This window comes from Gorilla gorilla, chromosome 1 (assembly GCF_029281585.2).
Source record: "Gorilla gorilla gorilla isolate KB3781 chromosome 1, NHGRI_mGorGor1-v2.1_pri, whole genome shotgun sequence".
In the NCBI taxonomy this organism is placed as follows: domain Eukaryota; kingdom Metazoa; phylum Chordata; class Mammalia; order Primates; family Hominidae; genus Gorilla; species Gorilla gorilla.
This window is the reverse complement of record NC_073224.2, coordinates 72,937,530-72,955,347: the sequence shown is the minus strand read 5'-3', so window position 1 is coordinate 72,955,347 and position 17,818 is coordinate 72,937,530. Positions and strand designations below refer to the sequence as shown.

Sequence of the window (17,818 nt, the reverse complement as noted above, 5' to 3'; positions counted from 1 at the left end):
ATTTTGCTCTCCTGGGAACATCAGTACACTTGATTTGCTAAATTGTCAGCTCATGATATATTTACCATTAACCAAAACCCAGGCTTATGTCATAGCATGGCAATTAGTGGGAGACCTATTTTTTTTTATTTGAAGGTGATTAAATTCATTTAGGGTGAATCGTATGAAATACATGAGCCCTAAAGGTATTTGCAATTTGCATGGAATTCTGGCAGGTGTCAAGTTTGACTGCATTATCTGGTATCTCTTGCTGTTGACTTGTTAAAACTGGATCTAAAAAAATGTAATAATCTTTTATCCCTATAGCAGATCTTTCCATTATGATAAAACTCCTGCTGGTAGTCATCTGATGAAGAACTTTTCCCTGTGGCTATGATCCTACTGTGTCCCTACAGTACAGGCAACTCAACCCATGGTGGCTACTCACAAAGACTCACAGAACCTTCAGGACACTGTCAGTCCCAGCAAAACCTTACCCTGCTTTGTTCCCTTTCCCACCCCCAATGGCCAGTTACTGGGTAATTGGGGTGGTGAAAAGCCCAGCGCGATTTCCTGTTGGCAGTGTGCTGATGCAGGAGAGGGTATAGCCCCTGGGCATGGTTTTGGAATACCCGGGTGTCCTCTGACCTTATCCTCTGTCCTAATGAAAAACTTCCTGGCGTCTAGTATTGCGGCTCTCACTGGGGTCATTCTGACTTAATTATTCTAAAATCAAAATAGATAATAGGCAGATAATGGAAGTTTTTCGGACTTTCTCCTTCCATTGTTTTAGCGAAGGAAGAAGACACACACAAATCCTCCATCCCACACTCAGTTCTATTTTGGCACCTGGTGACCGTCAGGAAAACCTGATAAACTTGAAAGTGTTGTTTCCCAATCACCTTCAGAACTGGAGAAACGCTTCCATGCTGACTTTATCCATGGGACTGAAGAAAGGGAGAGTGTGCTCACAAGCACAAACAGGAAAGCCTTACATCACGGAGTGGCGTGGGGAGGAGTCTGCTCCTCGCTTGCTCGCTCGCTCGCCGCGCTCCCTTTGTGGCCCGAGTCGCGCGCACCGGCGGCGGCGGGGGCAGCGCGGCGCGTGTCTGTGCGCTGCGGTCGCTCGGGACCGGGACCGGGACCGGGGCGAGGCGCCGCGGGGCTGAGCCCAGGAGACATTGCGTTGGCCTCCGAGCAGGGCGCATCATGCAGCGTTCGCGCACCGGAGAGAAAACTGAGAATGAAATTGCTTTGGCAAGCTAAAATGGTAACGAGAGCTCTCTGCCTTTTCCCGAGGCTTCTCTGGTGGGGAATCTTCTCCCGCTTTCATTGGGCGTGTTTTGGACTCCCTCGGAGTGAACGGAGCAATCCGATTCCATACTTGTGAGCTAAAGCTCTCTCACTCCGCTTTGTATTCCTCTCTCTCTGCGTGTCTTCTCCCTTTCAACCGTACCTACTTTCTCAGCAATTGCCTGTGGTGTGTCTGGGGCAGATGCATGTCAGGAGGGCAGAACTTTGAAGGAAAAAGAACTGTTAGTGTGGGTGAACCGCGGAGCGCTTCTGCGTCCCAGCGGCTCTTTAACACAAACCTCAGGTTTAGCTGGGGACATGGAAATCCAGGGGGTCGCTGCACAGATTTTAGTAGAAGCTGCCTGATGATGTGTTGCTTTTTCTGCACTTGCCAGATTATTTTACGGAAATAAAAACTTTCCACCCCCGCTAACTTTGTGGGCTCCAAAACAATGAGGAGAAAAGACAAGCAAACCACTTCACTTCCAAAGGAGTGAGGACTCTTGGCGTTTTAATCACTTGTTTGTGTCTGAGTTTAAAATCTGGTTTCTTCAATGACCGAGCCACTCTAAAAAGTACAGACTTATTCTTTTCTTTTTTTCTTTTTTTTTCTTTTCTTTCTTTTTTTTTTTTTTTTTACAAAGAATTATTTTTCCTTTCACTTAAGGGGGACAAGTTAATCAGGACTAAACTAGTTTCTTTGTAAAGAAAAAGAAGACTTCAAAACAAACTATTTAAGATATGTGAGCAAGTCTAGGAGAAATAACTAAATGGAAAAGTCAGGGGATCCTGATACCACAGGAAGGGGCTGCAAGCCAAGAAAATCTCAGCATTCCCTCTATCAAAATGTGTCTTGTATTGCTCGGATTGTAATATTTATTTTCAACAGCCCATCTTGTGCCCTGAGTGCTGTTGTAAGCAGCAAGGCAGCTGGGATAGATTGTGGTTAGCAGAGAGGAAAAAAATACTCTTTTTCTTTCTCTTTATCCCGTCCCTGGCAGAGCTCGATTCAGGACTGGGGTGAAGAGGTAGAGGAAGGAGCTGTTTACCATGTCACCCTCAAAAGAGTCCAGATTCAACAGGCTGCCAATAAAGGAGCAAGATGGCTAGGGGTGAGTAAAGCTGGCGAGATGGTGAACTTTGGAATTTCAGTGTCTGTCGTTCTGTGAATATCATTATTATTTAACAGAGGCAGGCTTTTTTTTTTCCTCTTTTCGCTTTAAAAAGGAAAATGCTAATGACCAAGTGTTTGCACTAGCTGAACAGGTCTCTTTTTGTATTTAATGTTTTCAAAAGCATCTTCCCTAGGTTTGTCAATAATTAAGAACCTCTTAGAAACATCTTGAGGTCTTTGGCAAATAGATTGGGGGTGGAGTGGCAGAAAATGACACACAGAATATGGGCCCAGAGAGCAGCACTCTCTTAGACAAGAGCCATAAGCAGCTTTGCCCAGAAGCCACCCTTGTCTCTCTCTGCCCTCCCCCAGTTGATGCTGTCAGTGTCTGCCTTGCTCCTATATCTCTAGGAGGTACCCAGACTGCTCAGGAGATAGAGCATTCCAAGTCTGCATCCTTTGAGGGGTGGTAGATTTCCTATTGTGATCTCTTTTCTATATCTTGGGAGGAGGCAAGTGGATGCTTAGTACCCACTACTTTGTGTGTAGAGTGGTGGGCCTTTGGAAAAATGCTGCTTCTGTAAACAGGACTCTTTTGCACTGAGATTGTAAAATATTGGGTGAGGTCATGCAAGTTTGTAGGTATCACCTAGTAGATCCTTCAACACATCCCAAATAAAGCGATTGTGAGAAATGGAAAGCTCAGCGACAGGATCACTACTTGGGCAAGTGTCAAACATGTGGAAGAATGAAGGGATTCTTGATCTGGAAGGAGAAGTAGTTCTCAGACCAGGCAGTGAGAGGTGACCCAAAAAGCCTTGAGAAAGAGAATAATGGTTGGCTGAATAGAGGGGGTGGAGTGTGATTTCACCTGGCTGGCCTTATTTTAGCCGATGGGCTTCAGAGTGTTGAAGATTTATGCACTTGCATCCCATCTTTAGTGGCTTGGAGTCTCTGAAAATTCAGAATATTTTGAGCAGCATTCAAAGGTGGAGTGTGAAGGAGGATAGGACACAAAATTGCACAGGGCCTCCTGTTAAGAGTAGTAGTAACGTGTGACTTGTAACTCCAGAGAGTTTAAGGCAGGATGGTGGCCCATGGCCGGCAGCAATCACTTCCTCTGCCATGAGTCTGCTGATGTAGGCATTCATTGCTTTGGGCTTCCCCAGCTGCTTCAGCTCAGGCCTTTCCTGCTACTGTACTTTGGGCCAAGGTATCACCCATGAGGGCCAGAAATTGTTAATGACATCTGCAGGTGTGGTCTGGAAAGATAGGAGCCTTCCAGTGAGAACTAGAGGTCTTCACTTACCAAGTACCTACCTTACTCAGAATATGATTTTAAAATTAATTATGTATATCACTAGCAGACCTGATAGGGAAAGCAGAACTAGAGTTCTGACAAGTCATCACTTTGTTTTTGGTGGTTGTGTGTATGTATTTTATTTAAATGTGGCGTCCATGTTGTTTGGCCTCTAGCTATTTCAGAATGATTCACAACTTCTGAACCAGTTGTCTTCAAAAGGGTCATTACATTTTTTTGGTATCAGGTTATTCCTCTCTTTCTAATGAGACTGACTTTGCTTGGGTGACTGTTTTAGTTTTTAGCCATATACAACATTAGTTATGAGTAAGTCATTGGAAATGGAGGGGTTCACTCTGTAGGCCCCACATCTACAAACTGTCATGTATTTAGATGCTCAGAGTTATTTAGTAATCCCCACTGACTGTTCTCTTCACTAGACTTCACTTCTTTTCTTCTCTCTCCCTTCTTTCAGTGTTCTCAAATTTATACAGAGTTCAGAGTTAATTCACCCTGGATTCAACAGTAGATATGAAATATTGAGAAGGAGGATAATGTGAAAAGATTGGCTCTAGTTGATGGAGGAATCTGTCCCCCTCGCCCCCATTTCAACAAAGTGTGATTTACTGCTACCAGCCTACTCCTTTATTGCAAGTTCCTAGGGGCTCTCCAGCTCTAATCTACATGTTTTCTTGTCTTAGGTGTCCTGTTGGGAAGTTCTGTTTTTGTCCTTGAAAATTCCAGACTTAATTAAATGTGACTCAACCCATTGAGCCATAGCAATTACAAACCTTTCTCTTTAGAACTGAGTGGCTTCCCCATGTTTGTTTTCCTGTGTTCCAGTACCCTTTCAAAATTCTTCAAAGTAACTAGTTTCAGAGTTACTAGAGAGTGGGGTCAGGTGAGGAAATTATTGCAATATGACAACAACCTTCTGAGGAAGGTAGTGTTGTGATGATCTCTCTCTCTCTCTTTTTTTTTTTTTTTTAACATGAGGAGACTAATGCCCAGAGAGGTTAAATTGTTTGCCAGGGTCACACAGCTATGAAGTGGTAAACACCAGATTCAAATCCAGATGGTTGGCTCTTTGTTGTGAAGAATTTCCTGGGACCTTAAGGCTGTTTCCATAGTAGTAGAAAAGAACATTGGCTCAAAAGACTGAGGATGCTTTGGGTGTGCTTTTCCCTAATGTTGCAAGACTGGAGAGATGTAACTTTCTTTTCTTCATGTCTAGAATGATAACTTGAGCTGCAAATTGAGATATTTGTTGCGAAGTTATGATCTCACTGATAAACTCCCCATTTTGGAGGTTTAAAGCAGGGTGCATTGAAGATATGAAGATACGTATGAGGTTATGTAGCACGTGAGGGTAGGCATAGCTTTGTTATGTGTCTGTAATGCTTATTCCAGATGCCTAAAAGATGGAACATAATTTTTGTGTTTTCTAGTATTCAGATCTCAAAACATAATTAAGATTCAATTTTGGGGAGGAGAGCAAAATAATTACATATCCTCAGATGTGAAGTATTATACAGTCCAAAACATTTAGGTCATTCTTTTTTATTTTGTCTGTTAAATTCTGTGTTCAGTTGATCTTTTAAAGTAAAACTCTGTGTTTGGAAAACTACAACCAAGTATGTCCCAGGCCCAGTTTACTTGTACGTGCAGCTGCATCCTTGCCCACCGACAGTGAGATTATGTTGGCAACTTTGAAAAACCAAATATTATTGAAATACTGACCCATTTTCCCTTTACAATAACATCTTTGGCTGGGATAATTTTACCCACCTATAATTCTCGAAGAAAAATGACTTCAATTATGTCACAAAATTTAAAAAATCTTAGGATTGGAAGAGACATTAAGGAGCAATTCCGAGCCTAGCACAGTGGCTCATTCTTGTAATCCCAGCACTTTGAGAGGCCAAGGCAGGCTAATTTGCTTGAGGCTGGGAGCTCAAGACCAGCCTGGGCAACATAGCAAGACCCTGTCTCTACTAAAAATAAAAATAAAATTAAAAAATTAGCTGAGTGTGGTGGCGTGTGCCTGTAGTCCCAGCTACTTGGGAGGCTGAGGTGGGAGGATCACGTGAGCCAGGGTGGTCAAGGCTGTAGCGAGCCATGATTGCACCACTACACTCTAGCCGGGGTGACAGAGTGAGACTCTGTCTCTTAAAAAAAGAAGTAATTTCACCCAGACATTCACTTATCTTGTGATTTTTGGAAGAGCAAAGTGTCAAAACTTGTTATTTGTCTTTGGTCCCAGTGTTGTGGTTGTATATGGATAGTGAATAATGTAGAAAAGAGTTAAGAAAATATCAGTATCCTCTGGAAGCAGGAAGTGTAGCATTTCAGGATGAATGCTCAAAGGGACAGAGGAAAAGAATTGAACTGTTTGGGAAGGGCTTTGGTGTCAGAAGTTCATGCTGTTGTCTTCAGAATATGACAGACTCAGGGTCCAAAAAACATGTCAGCCTAAGATAAGTTCCAAGTGAGGATATTTTTTTTACAAGCAAGATTGTGAGTGCTAGGTCACTTCTGCAAAATTTGTGGGCAGTGGAATGATCAGTGGTTAGTCACGTGGCTCTTCTTAGTCCTGTACTGCTGTGGTCATGCAGTCCTTGTGGTGGGGCACTGAGGCCTTTCCGCCCTGTGTCCAGTGTTTGTCACACTGTTTCCCACATAGGCTCTTGATAAATGTTTGTGGGACCGAGTTGAAATGCAAGATAGATGGGAGTCTGGTAAAGAGAGGGAAATAGAACGGAGAAAGTTGAATATATGTAGAAATAAAAGAACCTAGAAACATTAGGTCATAGAACGTGGCATTTGGGCAAATTGTGGCCAATCATAGGTTATGCGGGGACTGTGGTAAGATAACCATTTGTCACATCTGGATTGAGAAGTTGACTCTCACTTGGATGTTCTATTCAGATTGACTCTACCTGGCATTTTCATGGTGTTGCTATCCATGTTGCCTTCAAATGGCATACAGTTCCTGGAGTTTTCAGCTAATTTCACTTCTGGGAGCCTTCTCTAATCCCCCAGCTCTGGATGAGGCGTCCCTTCTGTGTGCTCCAGAGGCATTCTGCGTCTCACTGTCGTGCATTTACCTCACTCTGTTGTAATTGCCTGTTTACTTGTTTGTTATCTTCCATTAGACTGTAAGCTTGCAACCATGGCCATCTAGTTGGCAGAAGCTCAATACATGTTTGTTGAATGAATAGGTCATACCTCATCCTTCTTTGGGGGACTAATATTGTTTTTATAAGTATGAATGCATAGTTGGTTCTCATTTAAAACAAAGTCTACATGAAGATGTTCACTTACAAAGAAGAAGAAAGGGGCGTGGGAGCAAGAAAAATCGATTAGGTAATGATTATAGCTGTCTTACACCCGTTCGGGAACAAAGCATGGCACAAAGGTATCAATTATTCATTTTAACGAACATTCCCCAGTGCCTTTTAAAACCAAGAGGTCCAGTTGTACTTCTCTTGCTGCTGAATGTTGAAGAAAAAAAAAGGCAATGCATGAGTTAAAAAGCATTGGCTAGCATTACAGTTATGTGTGGTTGGAAAGTGCAGGAGTGGGATTTTAGAATTGTAAGGAGATAAGCCCTAGAGGAGCCTTTAGTTTATAGTTGGTCATCCTTGTTTTCATCTAGGAAAACAGGCCCTTGGGTTGCATTATATGTGTCTATTGGAATGTTTAATTTAGGCTTTAGAAAGTAGATTTCAGAATTTAGCAGCTATGTGTAAATGAACCAACTGGTATTTTTAATTTTGACCTTAGAAACATGTTTTTAAAATTATTAATCCACTGATAGGGTAGCCTCTACCAATCAAGAAAATTTAGTAAATTTAAATTGCCTGAGATATTATTACACTGGATCCTTTTGGTGCTAGTGCTTTCAAATTCTGTTGGGATCTGTGTTAGGAATATGTGTCATGTAATCAAGAATATCCATTTCAATTCACCAATCCAGGGAATACTCAGCTGAGTTCAAAATACATGTCAACTCCCAGCAAATACATAATGGCGTAAATATAAGAGGCACATTAATTCCTTATACTTAAAAGTGTATATTCTGTTAAAACAATTTTATGAACGTATTTTATTCTTATTTCTGTGAAATCATAAAAAGCCTCTTGGAGTTTTACTCTTAGAAAGAAAATGAGAGAAATAAGGTAAATACTGTGCCTTTCCACTTTAGAGCTTAGCTGGAATTTGTCACTGCCCAATTCCACTCCCTTTAGTTTCCTTTGCCCATGGTATATGTGTCTCTTTAAGCTTCCCCCTTCTAAATAATCAGAATTTTTTGACTGTCTTACGTATTTTATGTTAAGATATGCAAAAATGCACTACATAGTAAAATTCTAATTTGTACCATCATATTCTTTTTACATAAAAAATTAATTTCTATAAACAGAGCAAGAAAAGTTTTGGTTAAGTGGGGGAAGATAAGAAATGTTACTTCATTCCACCAGAGAAGCTCAGCTCTGTGTCTGGGTTGCCAATGGGTGTGGCTATCTCAAGACATAGAGTTGATTTGGAGTTCTTTGGAGATTTTGGCAGTTTCTGGGTCATTTGCTAGTAAACACATCCAGTGTGAACTCCCTCATTGCTGTTGCATATTTCTATATGATTCTGTCATTTGCATTTGAGCCTGCTAAACTCTCCTTCCATACCATTCATTTATTTATCAAAAGCCTGCTTTATGCCAGAAACCATGTTAAATCTTGGGAATACAAAGTAAAATACTCCTTGTTCTAGAGGAACTTACAAGTAAGTGAGGGAGACAAAGTTGAATTAATTACAATATATTGTGGCAAGTGTGACCATTGCTAGGGGAGCCCAGAATCAGGGGCATTTAAATCAAATGCGAGTGACAGGTGGGCAGTCCAGGAAGGCTGCACAGAGGAGAGGGCCCTTCAGTGGAAAAGTGACGGATGAGTGAGAGTTAAATGAGGGCTGGGACGGTGGGGGCCAGCATTCCAACTAGAGAGCACAGCCTGTGGGAAGGTGTAGAGGCCTGAAATGAGACTTCCCCTGTGAGGCTCAGCCTGGGGAAGAGATAAGGGAACCCGGTGGGAAAGGGAGAGGAAAGGGGGCTGGAGAGAAAGGCATGAGTCATGTCACCAAGAACCTGGAATGCTAAGCTATGGAATCTGCTTCATCTTTAATGTTAGCATAGTCATTGAAGAGTTTTAAGCAGAGTGGCATGGTCAGATTTGCGTTTTAGAACAATGACTGACAGCTGCAGGGGAGATGCATCGGAAGGGAGCCAGACTGGAGCATGGGGACCCAGGAGGAGGCTTTCTTTAGTGGTAATGAAGTGAAGAAAGGGATGAGGACCTGACTGAAGCTGTGGCGGCAGAGTGGACAAGGTAGGTGGGGATGAGTGTAGGCGGGGCACAGGGCGAGGATTCCTGGCAGGCACACTGGTTTCAAAGAGCAGGTCAGCAAAAGGCTTTCTGGAGTCAGTGTTGTCCTCTTCTCACTGGGTGAAATGTACTGGGGACTTCAAGTCAGCCTTTCTCCATATACACTAGCAAATGCCTGCGTTCCTGTCAGAAGGCTTGGCAGAAAAACCAGATCCAGGCATGCCTGATGTGTCATGTCTGGAGACGAAATCACAGTTTAGGCTCACCATGAACAAGGGAGAAGCCCTGCTTGACTTCTCAGATTCCAGAGAACTTTGCAGAGTTGGTGGTTTCTTTTTCTTTCTTCCTTTCTTTTTTTAAAGTCTTCTGTTTCCCTACAAACCAAACAAATTGAATCTGCAGACCATGGAGAGAGAATAAATATGGAACCTGCAGAACTATGATTACAGAGTTGTATTTTAGAAAACAGCAGTTAAACTTATAATTGTGTTGTTAGGGACACAAGAAATTTTATGGTTGGGTGTCCTGGTCTTTTTCCATCTTCCTACACAATGTGTTTAAATTCTGTCTGATACTCTTTATCCTAGCAGCTGACATTGCTGTTCTTAAAGGCTCACTCTGATTGCTAATTCTCACTCCTTGTATAAAAGAAAAATTTCAGTAAGATAGAATGCTTCCCTAGTTTACTGCTGCCACCTCTCAGTCTCACTCACTCTCTCACTTAAATACACACACAGCCTATACATTAAAATGTCTTTTCACATTTTATTTTTTAGGATTTCGTTCACCTTATAATGTCACTTATGGCCTCTTCTGTATAATTGATCAAAGCTTGATTTTGTCATGTTTTGCTTGATTTCCCTTAATTGTGTCATTATTGAGATTGTTTGACTACTCAGAGAACTGCTTTTAGTTTAAAAAGGAATAAAAACAGAGGAAGAAAGGAAGGACTAAAAGGAGAACAAGCTTACAACATTGGGTAGAAGACACCACCTTGTAGGAAGCTCAGTTAGTCTCGTACAGAGAGAGAGAGAATCATGTCATTTCCCACTGGTCCTTTTGTCTTGTCATTGTAGAAATACCTGTGTCTTTCCACTGATGTGACTGCATGTGTTTCCCAATGCTTTGGGCCTCTGCTTGGCTTGTTTCCTCAAAGCCACCTTCTCCTTTATGTTATGCAGCATATGACTTCTGAGGATAACAGTGGTGGTGGTTGGGGGTGGGGTGTTGCTGGTGGTTCTAGATCTTTTTTAAACTCTCACAGACTCATTACCCTACATTTTCTAGCATGTAATTGCTGATGCCATCTGTGGTCCATTCATTTGAATTTGTTTCAGCACAGTTAATCTAATCCTATGTAAACTCCCCCAGAAGTTTTTTGTGTTTTTCTTTTCTGCAAAGAATTCAGCAATTCAACTTTTTCCCTTGTTTCCTGCTGTTTTAAATACTCATTTTCATCTTTTATAAAAATGAAGCCAAGGCTGAGTATTTCCAGTTTCTTAATTCTGAAGACAATTTGAAGGCAAAAAGCAAACCTTTTCTGCTAAGGGTAGGATGTCTTATGTCAGTCATATCAACTGAATCTCTCCGCAACCCTCTTGCTAGTAATTCTTCCATAGTTATGTGCCATTCTTATTATGCCCATAACTTCTGTCACTAATGGTGATGGAGCTAGAGTCTGTGGACAATATTTATCTAAGAAAAGAACATTTAAGTATGTAGGTAAAAATAACTGAAACTGGATTAGACATTGGCTAAAAATAAAATGCTTTATAGTCATGACTTTTCCAATTAAAATTGCAATACTTGGCTGAGCGCGGTGGCTCTCGCCTGTAATCCCAGTACTTTGGGAGGTCCGGATGGGTGGATCACTTGAGGTCAAGAGTTCAAGACCAGCCTGGCCAACATGGTGAAAACCCACGTCTCTACTAAACATACAAAAGTTAGCCAGGCATGGTGGCATGTGCCTGTAATCCCAGCTGCTGGGGAGGTTGAGGCAGGAAATCGCCTGAACCTGGGAAGTGGAGGTTGCAGTGAGCAGAAATGGTGCCACTGCACTCTAGCTGGGCAACAGAGCGAAACTCCATCTCAAAAAAAAAAAAAAATTAAATTGCAATACTTGAAATTGTTTATTGAGATAAATGATACTCCTAAATAGAAAACTGAGGTAATTGAAGCATTTGGTTAGTTTGTGAAGCACAGGGAAAAGACTTGCCGCTTTCTGTCCAAAGGCTGATTCCTTCTAAAGACATGACACAATAAACATGTCTGTTTTAAAAATGACTTTAGGGCCCAGAGCCATCAAGGCCTGGCTAGGGAATTAGCTCAGTTGGGGACTTCGTAGACACTGGCACCTCCTGGCTGCTTTTCATTTTCAGGGGTATGTTCAGCAGGAGCCCTGGAATAGGGAGGTAGCTTAGCGCAGTGGTCAAGAACCTATGCTTTAGAGCCAGACTTCCATGCAAAACTCACCTCTACCACATGTGAGCTATACAGGCCTGAGCTGTGAAGTTACTTAACCTCTCTAGGCCTGAGCTCCTTGCCTGTAACGGGGAGAATAGCAGTGCCTTCCTGATGGAATGACTGTCAGGAGTAAATGAGTTATGTATGTAAGGTGCTAGGATATGGTGTGCACTCAACTCACTGAGTGGTGGGGCTCTTGTCAGCACCCCCACCATCAGGGCCCTCTAGAACCCTGCCATAGAACCTTGGAGAGACCTGGGTGGCTTTCTTACATGGACCCCCTGAAGCTTGGTGTTATATGTAACCCCAGATTGCTTAAGAAACAGTATTAGCAAGGTTTTAGGACATGTCATTAACATCCTTCTCTCATTTTGTACATTTGAGAGGAAGGAACAATCATGGCAGGGTTTAGTAATCCTCGTATATTAGAAATAACATCTATTGTATTTTATCTCTCTGGCTCCTTGCATAATGAAAAACTGCATTATTCCTCGGGCTCCAACATTTTGCATTTGAAATTCCTTCAGTTTTCTAAAGTAATTTGTTGGTATTATTTTTATGCTTTAAAAAGTATTTTATTACTTAACAGTGGGCCATATTCTGTCTTCTGTTTTGCCATTTCTGACAGAAAAATCAGACAGTTGGAAACAATTTTTCTAAAAACTGCTTGGTAAGCATTATGCTAATCTTTCTTAATAGGACATAATTTAGGATGTTAGTAAATTGTTCTTGCACCATCAATTTCAAGTCCTGGACTAAACTACATGAGATAAAGATAAAATTTCTTACTGTGCTACACGTTGATTAGCTTATACAATGCCTGAGCCCCAGTGCCTCAGCCAGGAATGAGCTGAGTTGCTTGTGAGGTTGTGACTTTCTGAATCTTCCATTTCCTCACCTGTGAAATGGCGTTAATATCTATTTTTACTCTGCCTATGATTTTTGTGAGGATCAGATGAGTTAATGTGTATAAAAGTATTTTTTAATATGTAAGTTGTTATACAAATATAAGGATATTCTTACTGTCATTTAACCTAGAGGCCTTTTTTTCTCTCTGCTCACCACCTAAATGCTTGATAGGCATGTGGCTCTGTTCATTAGTCTTGCCTTTCTTCCTTCATTCCAGAGGCAATCTTTTCTACTTTGTTTTCTTCCCACTTGCTGCCACTTGCTGATTAACTAATGAGAGGTGATGTTCAGCTAGGAGGAGTGCTTCCTCTGCTACCACCGTTGTCCCTGCGGGATTCCAGGTGCATTGAGAATGCAGACAGCAAGGCTTCTGTTTGTAGATTGGTTGTGGGAAAAAAAAAAACCCCATACTCACAGGATTCTTAAGACAAATACAGTGGATATTTTGTGTTTGAAAATGTTCTATTTCTTCTTTGATTCTTCTTTTTCTTTCTGGTACTTTTAATTTGTTGTGAGAAGGGTGATAAAGCTAATAATGCACCAAGGAATGGAAAGTGCTTCCGTCTTTGCAGATGTCCTGGAAAGTTAACTTTTGGTCTGAAGCCAAATCCCGATGTAGGACTTGAACTCATGACCTAATCCCAGAGGCAAGAATGTTACCAGCTGACCAACACTGACCCTCATAAAATGTAGACATTTAAAATACTCCTTTGAGTAGTCCTGTTGCTGCTTTCTATGTTTTCTTCTCTCTTTCAGTCGTTTCCAGCAGTGTTCCTGGCCTCCCTGTTAGGAACACAGTTTTAAAGATCTATTTTTCTCACTGTCTTTCCATTTGCTGATTATAGCTGCTTCCTTCTTGCTTTCCATTTCTCTTGTGTGAGTTCCTTTTTTTGTTCCTGTTCCTTCCTGTCCTTCTTCTGACTTAAAAATAGATTCCAGGGTCTTTGGCTGCTCGGCCACAAATCCGACCTTCCTTCTATTCATAAGGGATCCCCCTGAGCATCTAAAGATCTTTTCCTTCTCTCTCAAGATACTTGAACCCCAGCATTCATTCCCTGTTCTCAGCTGACTTGTGGAGCTAAATGACCCTTGTACTCAGAGCTGTAACTGAAAATTAAATCTCTCCTACAAAGATGCTTAATAAGTGATTTACTTATGTTAAGTGTTACTGACAAACACTGAATTCTCCCTGAAACTACTGACTGTGTGTGGTGGTAGAGGAGAAGGGACTCTTTGTACACTGATTCAAGGCATGCGTGTAACACTCGTTTTTGTGCAAAGCAATGGTACTGTGACCATTTGAACCTCAGGAACCAGCTTTCAGACAACATACTGTTAAGGGTATCCTGGAGGGACGTGCTGCTGTTTTGTTCCCACAGAAGTGTTTCTCAGGGACCGAAAGTTGATTAAAGTGTTTCCTCATGAACATTCTTTGGTTAGAGTTGGAGGATTATGATATTCTTTACAGAAATGACTTCCTATCCAATGTTGATCTAGACAATCCACAAATGAGTGTCTGCTCGAGGGATAAAGGCTTGTAAAACTCTAGATGACTGGGATAAAAAGTGCTGATGACAGCAGCTCTGATTTCAGTGCCCAGCCCCAACCTGAAATCACTATTATGCTCTTGTTACAGCAGCAGGGATGATGATCCTCTTCTCAGTGGCAAAAGAGGTTTAAAAGGTTGCCTTCCATCTGGACCTCCAGACATAACCTATGTGGTTATGTCTCCATGAAAAGACCTGGTCCTATTCTTAGTAGAGAATCCGGAGTTTTTGGTTTCATCAGCCATAGTGCAGTTCACATTTATGTGCAGCTCTCTTATCACCGTGTCACTGCTTATGGCATTGCATTTGCCTGCCCTGCTTTTCTGTTCACTGGTTGACTGATGAATCCTACTTACCTTTTAAGTTGCAGCTCAAATGTTATCTTTACTCTTCTACTTTTCCCAACCTCTCTTCTGGATTAAGGATCCTTTTATCTGAGTTTCCTTAGCACTTTACCAAAAGCTGTATTACAGCACTTATCACACTATTAAAAAAAATGTTTCTCTTTGCCCTATTCGTTTCAGTGTTTCATGAAAGGGCGGGGGCCATATTTAATTAATCATCATATTCCCGTAACCTAGGACAGTGTTTGAGACATAGTTAGTACTTAGTGAGCATCTTATAAATTGTTTGGCCTTGTCTTTATTATAGAACATGTATCTGTAGTGACATTTTTTGGTATTTGGTAATATTGTAAATTCCATTTTTTGAAGCAAAAGGAAAACATTGAAGCAGCTAAATTTAGCTTATATTTTATACTCCAACTACTGATAACGATAAAAAAAAGAAAGTGATGCTTTTGCCTCATCTTTGTCATCATTACTTGACCTACACATTTCATGATTGTATGAAAAGTGGCCTAGGTATGATAGTAACCTTTATAGATGGGATGACTTGGAATTTAGAGTTAATCTATATACTTCTTAGTGACATATAGGTTTGAGTCATGGGTCAAGGATAGACCTCTGGGAACTCAGTTTCTGCTTTGAATTCTGAAGTTATTCTACTTAGGATTTTCATGTATCTTATTATATCTGGTATCTGAGGCCTATAATTGGCTTCAAACTTGCATTGACCCACTGTCAAGCCAATAAGGCTTTGCCCTACATAACACATTTTTATGAAGGGATCTGACACATCTCCATGAACATAGTAATGAAGGTTGTGCCCATAATGATGAGGCCTGTTACTCTGAGATTTATGTTGCAGGCTTGTCGTGTAGTGTACTTTCTGTGGTGCACCTTTCTTACCGGAACTCACAGGCAAAAGGAGACTTAATAAGTGACATAAATTACATAATATTTTGGGTATACTTTTACATTTTCATTGGTAAAACCCAATTCCCTTGCTCTCTGGCCCTCCGATACTTTTCTTTATTCTGTGGTTTTACATTCTTAAGTTTGAAATTTTCACTTTAGGCAAAATGTAAAGTTTATGCAAGAGGTTTTCAGAATTCTAGAATTTCAGAATTCTGTTTTTAGGTGCTTTCATTTACATTGTCCCAAATGTAATTGGCTCCATTAAAATTAAGTGTTCTGATGGCTTCTGAACCTTCCTGCATGCTTCCTTGCCTTTTTCTTTGCATCGGTGTTCAATGGCATAAATGTTTACTTTAGAAAAGAAGGATGGACTTTTTTTTAAAGCAATGCCATTCTTAAAAGAGTGATGAAGCAACATTATACTTTTTTTTTTTTTTTTTTTTTAAGAGACAGGGTCTTGTTCTGTTGCCCAGTCTGGAGTACAGTGGTGTGATCATAGTTCACTGCAGCTTTGAACTGCTGGTCTCAAAGGGTTCTCCTGCCTCAGCCTCCCGAGGGGCTGAGACTGCAGGTGCACACCACCATGCCTGGCTAATTTTTAAATTTTTTGTAGAGATGGGGGATCTCGCTATGTTGCCCAAGCTTGTCTTGAACTCCTAGCCTCAAGCGATCCTCCCACCTTGGGCCCCTAAAGTGCTGGGATTACAGGCGTGAGCCACCATGACTAGCCCATTTTGTTTTGTTTTGTTTCGATTTAAAGAAGAAGAAAATCATCTATAATTCTGCCATGATAACACAGTTCTTTTCACTTTTACTTATTATCTTCCAATTTTTGTTCACAGGCACACATTTTAACATAGTTGCAATCATGCTATCTATTCCGTTTGTGATAGGCAGGAAATATTTTTCAGAACAAATTCTCTGAAGGTTACTTTCTAATTTGAATCATTTGTGATATTTGTTATATTTCTGATGCCACAGACAAAAGAATGTATTTGGACTTCGTGTTTGAGGAGTTTTAAGGTGATAATGCTTATTTATTGGTTAATGAGCCTCATTTCTGTTTTTTACCCCCACGAAATCTCCCATCCTGTATCAGGGGTGTGAGGTTTGCATGAGGACCCTGATAGCACCATATGAGATGAGGGCATGTGACAAACATGCAGTGGAATTCAGCTGGAGTGGCTGGTGCTCTTTCCTTCTGCTTCTAGACATCATTGCCACTCTCTTGCTCTGAAGGATGTGGGTCCAGAACTCTCTAGGCCTGTGCTGTTCAATATGGTAACAACTAGCCATATGTGCCTATTGAGCACTTGAAATATAGCCAGTCCTAATTGAAATGTTCTGTACCTGTAAAATCCGCACCAGAGTTTGAAAAAATAATGTAAAATATCTCAGTAATTTCCTATAGTGATCACATGTTAAAATGGTAATATTGTGGGTAAAATGGGTTAAGTAAAATGTATCGTTAAAATTAATTTTATGGCTGGGCACGGTGGCTCATGCCTGTAATCCCAGCACTTTGGGAGGCTGAGGCTGGTGGATCACCTGAAGTCAGGAGTTTGAGACCAGCCTGGCCAACATGGTGAAACCCCGTCTCTACTAAAACTACAAAAATTAGCTGGGCGTGGTGGTGGGCGCCTGTAATCCCAGCTACTCGGGAGGCTGAGGCATGAGAATTGCTTGTACCCAAGAGGCAGAGGTTGCAGTGAGCTGAGATTGCGCCACTGCAGTCCAGCCTGGGCGACAAGAGGGAAACTCCGTCTAAAATAATAATAACAATAATACTTGTACCTGTTTCTTTTCAATGTTTTTAATTTGGCAACTAAAAAATTTAAAATTGCCTATGGCTAGCATTATATTTCTACTAGACAATGTTGCTCTCAGGCCTTACTTTTCAAAATGCAGCTTGTGGTTTATTTGTGGGTTCTGAAGTCAATTAGGTGGGCTAAAAATCAATATTTTAAAATCAGAACAGAATGGAATAGAAAATATTAGAATGTCATTATTGTAAAACTTTTTGTTTAAAGTATGCATGTGTGGACTGAATCCCATGTAAAATGTATTTTTTCTTTTTACTATGAATCATGGCTAAAAAGTTTGAAGATTAGTAATCTGGGGTGGCCTGACTTAATCTGAAGCATTACCAGGAGGCCTGGTCTGCTCTGTAAGAGGGCAGGTTGGTACCAGGAACACTTTATAGATTTTAGGTCTGGTTGGTAAAAGCTATTCTGGGACTCTTCAACTAGACCAGACCCTGCAGGAAAGTAAACCTGAACATTAGTGCTCATCCTAAAAGCAGTGGCCACTCAGGAGACTTCCAGAGTGAAGGGTGAACTAAGGATAGCTTACTGAAGGCTGGACCTGTGTGCTCAACCCTAAAGTGTCCCTGGAGTCCAAGAATGACTTTTGTCTGGTTACTTGCTTCTCGGAGACTTTTTCAAAATGGTCTCATGAGTGGTGATACTTTCTAAGAAGCAGGATGATTTCCTAATGACCTTAGAGCCAAGATGAATTGGACAGGGTTCCCTGTGACCCTCAGGTCCTCCCTGCATCATATCCTGTTGAAATCAGAA

General features: G+C 41.2%; 1 protein-coding gene across 5 annotated transcripts in view; it reads left to right on the top strand.

Annotated features, from left to right (window-relative positions):
• RGL1 (ral guanine nucleotide dissociation stimulator like 1) overlaps nt 1-17,818 on the top strand; it is a 292,061-nt gene that overhangs the window by 167,610 nt on the left and 106,633 nt on the right. For 2 of the 5 annotated variants that reach the window (XM_004028033.5, XM_055367315.2), the window contains one exon: nt 2,274-2,384. The exons of 2 other annotated variants lie outside the window; for them this stretch is intronic. In XM_004028033.5, coding sequence (XP_004028082.1) covers nt 2,274-2,384 — 111 coding nt within the window. Of the gene's footprint in view, nt 1-884; nt 1,250-2,273; nt 2,385-17,818 lie in introns of those variants that run through there. One more of the 5 variants, XM_004028031.5, reaches the window with a different exon arrangement.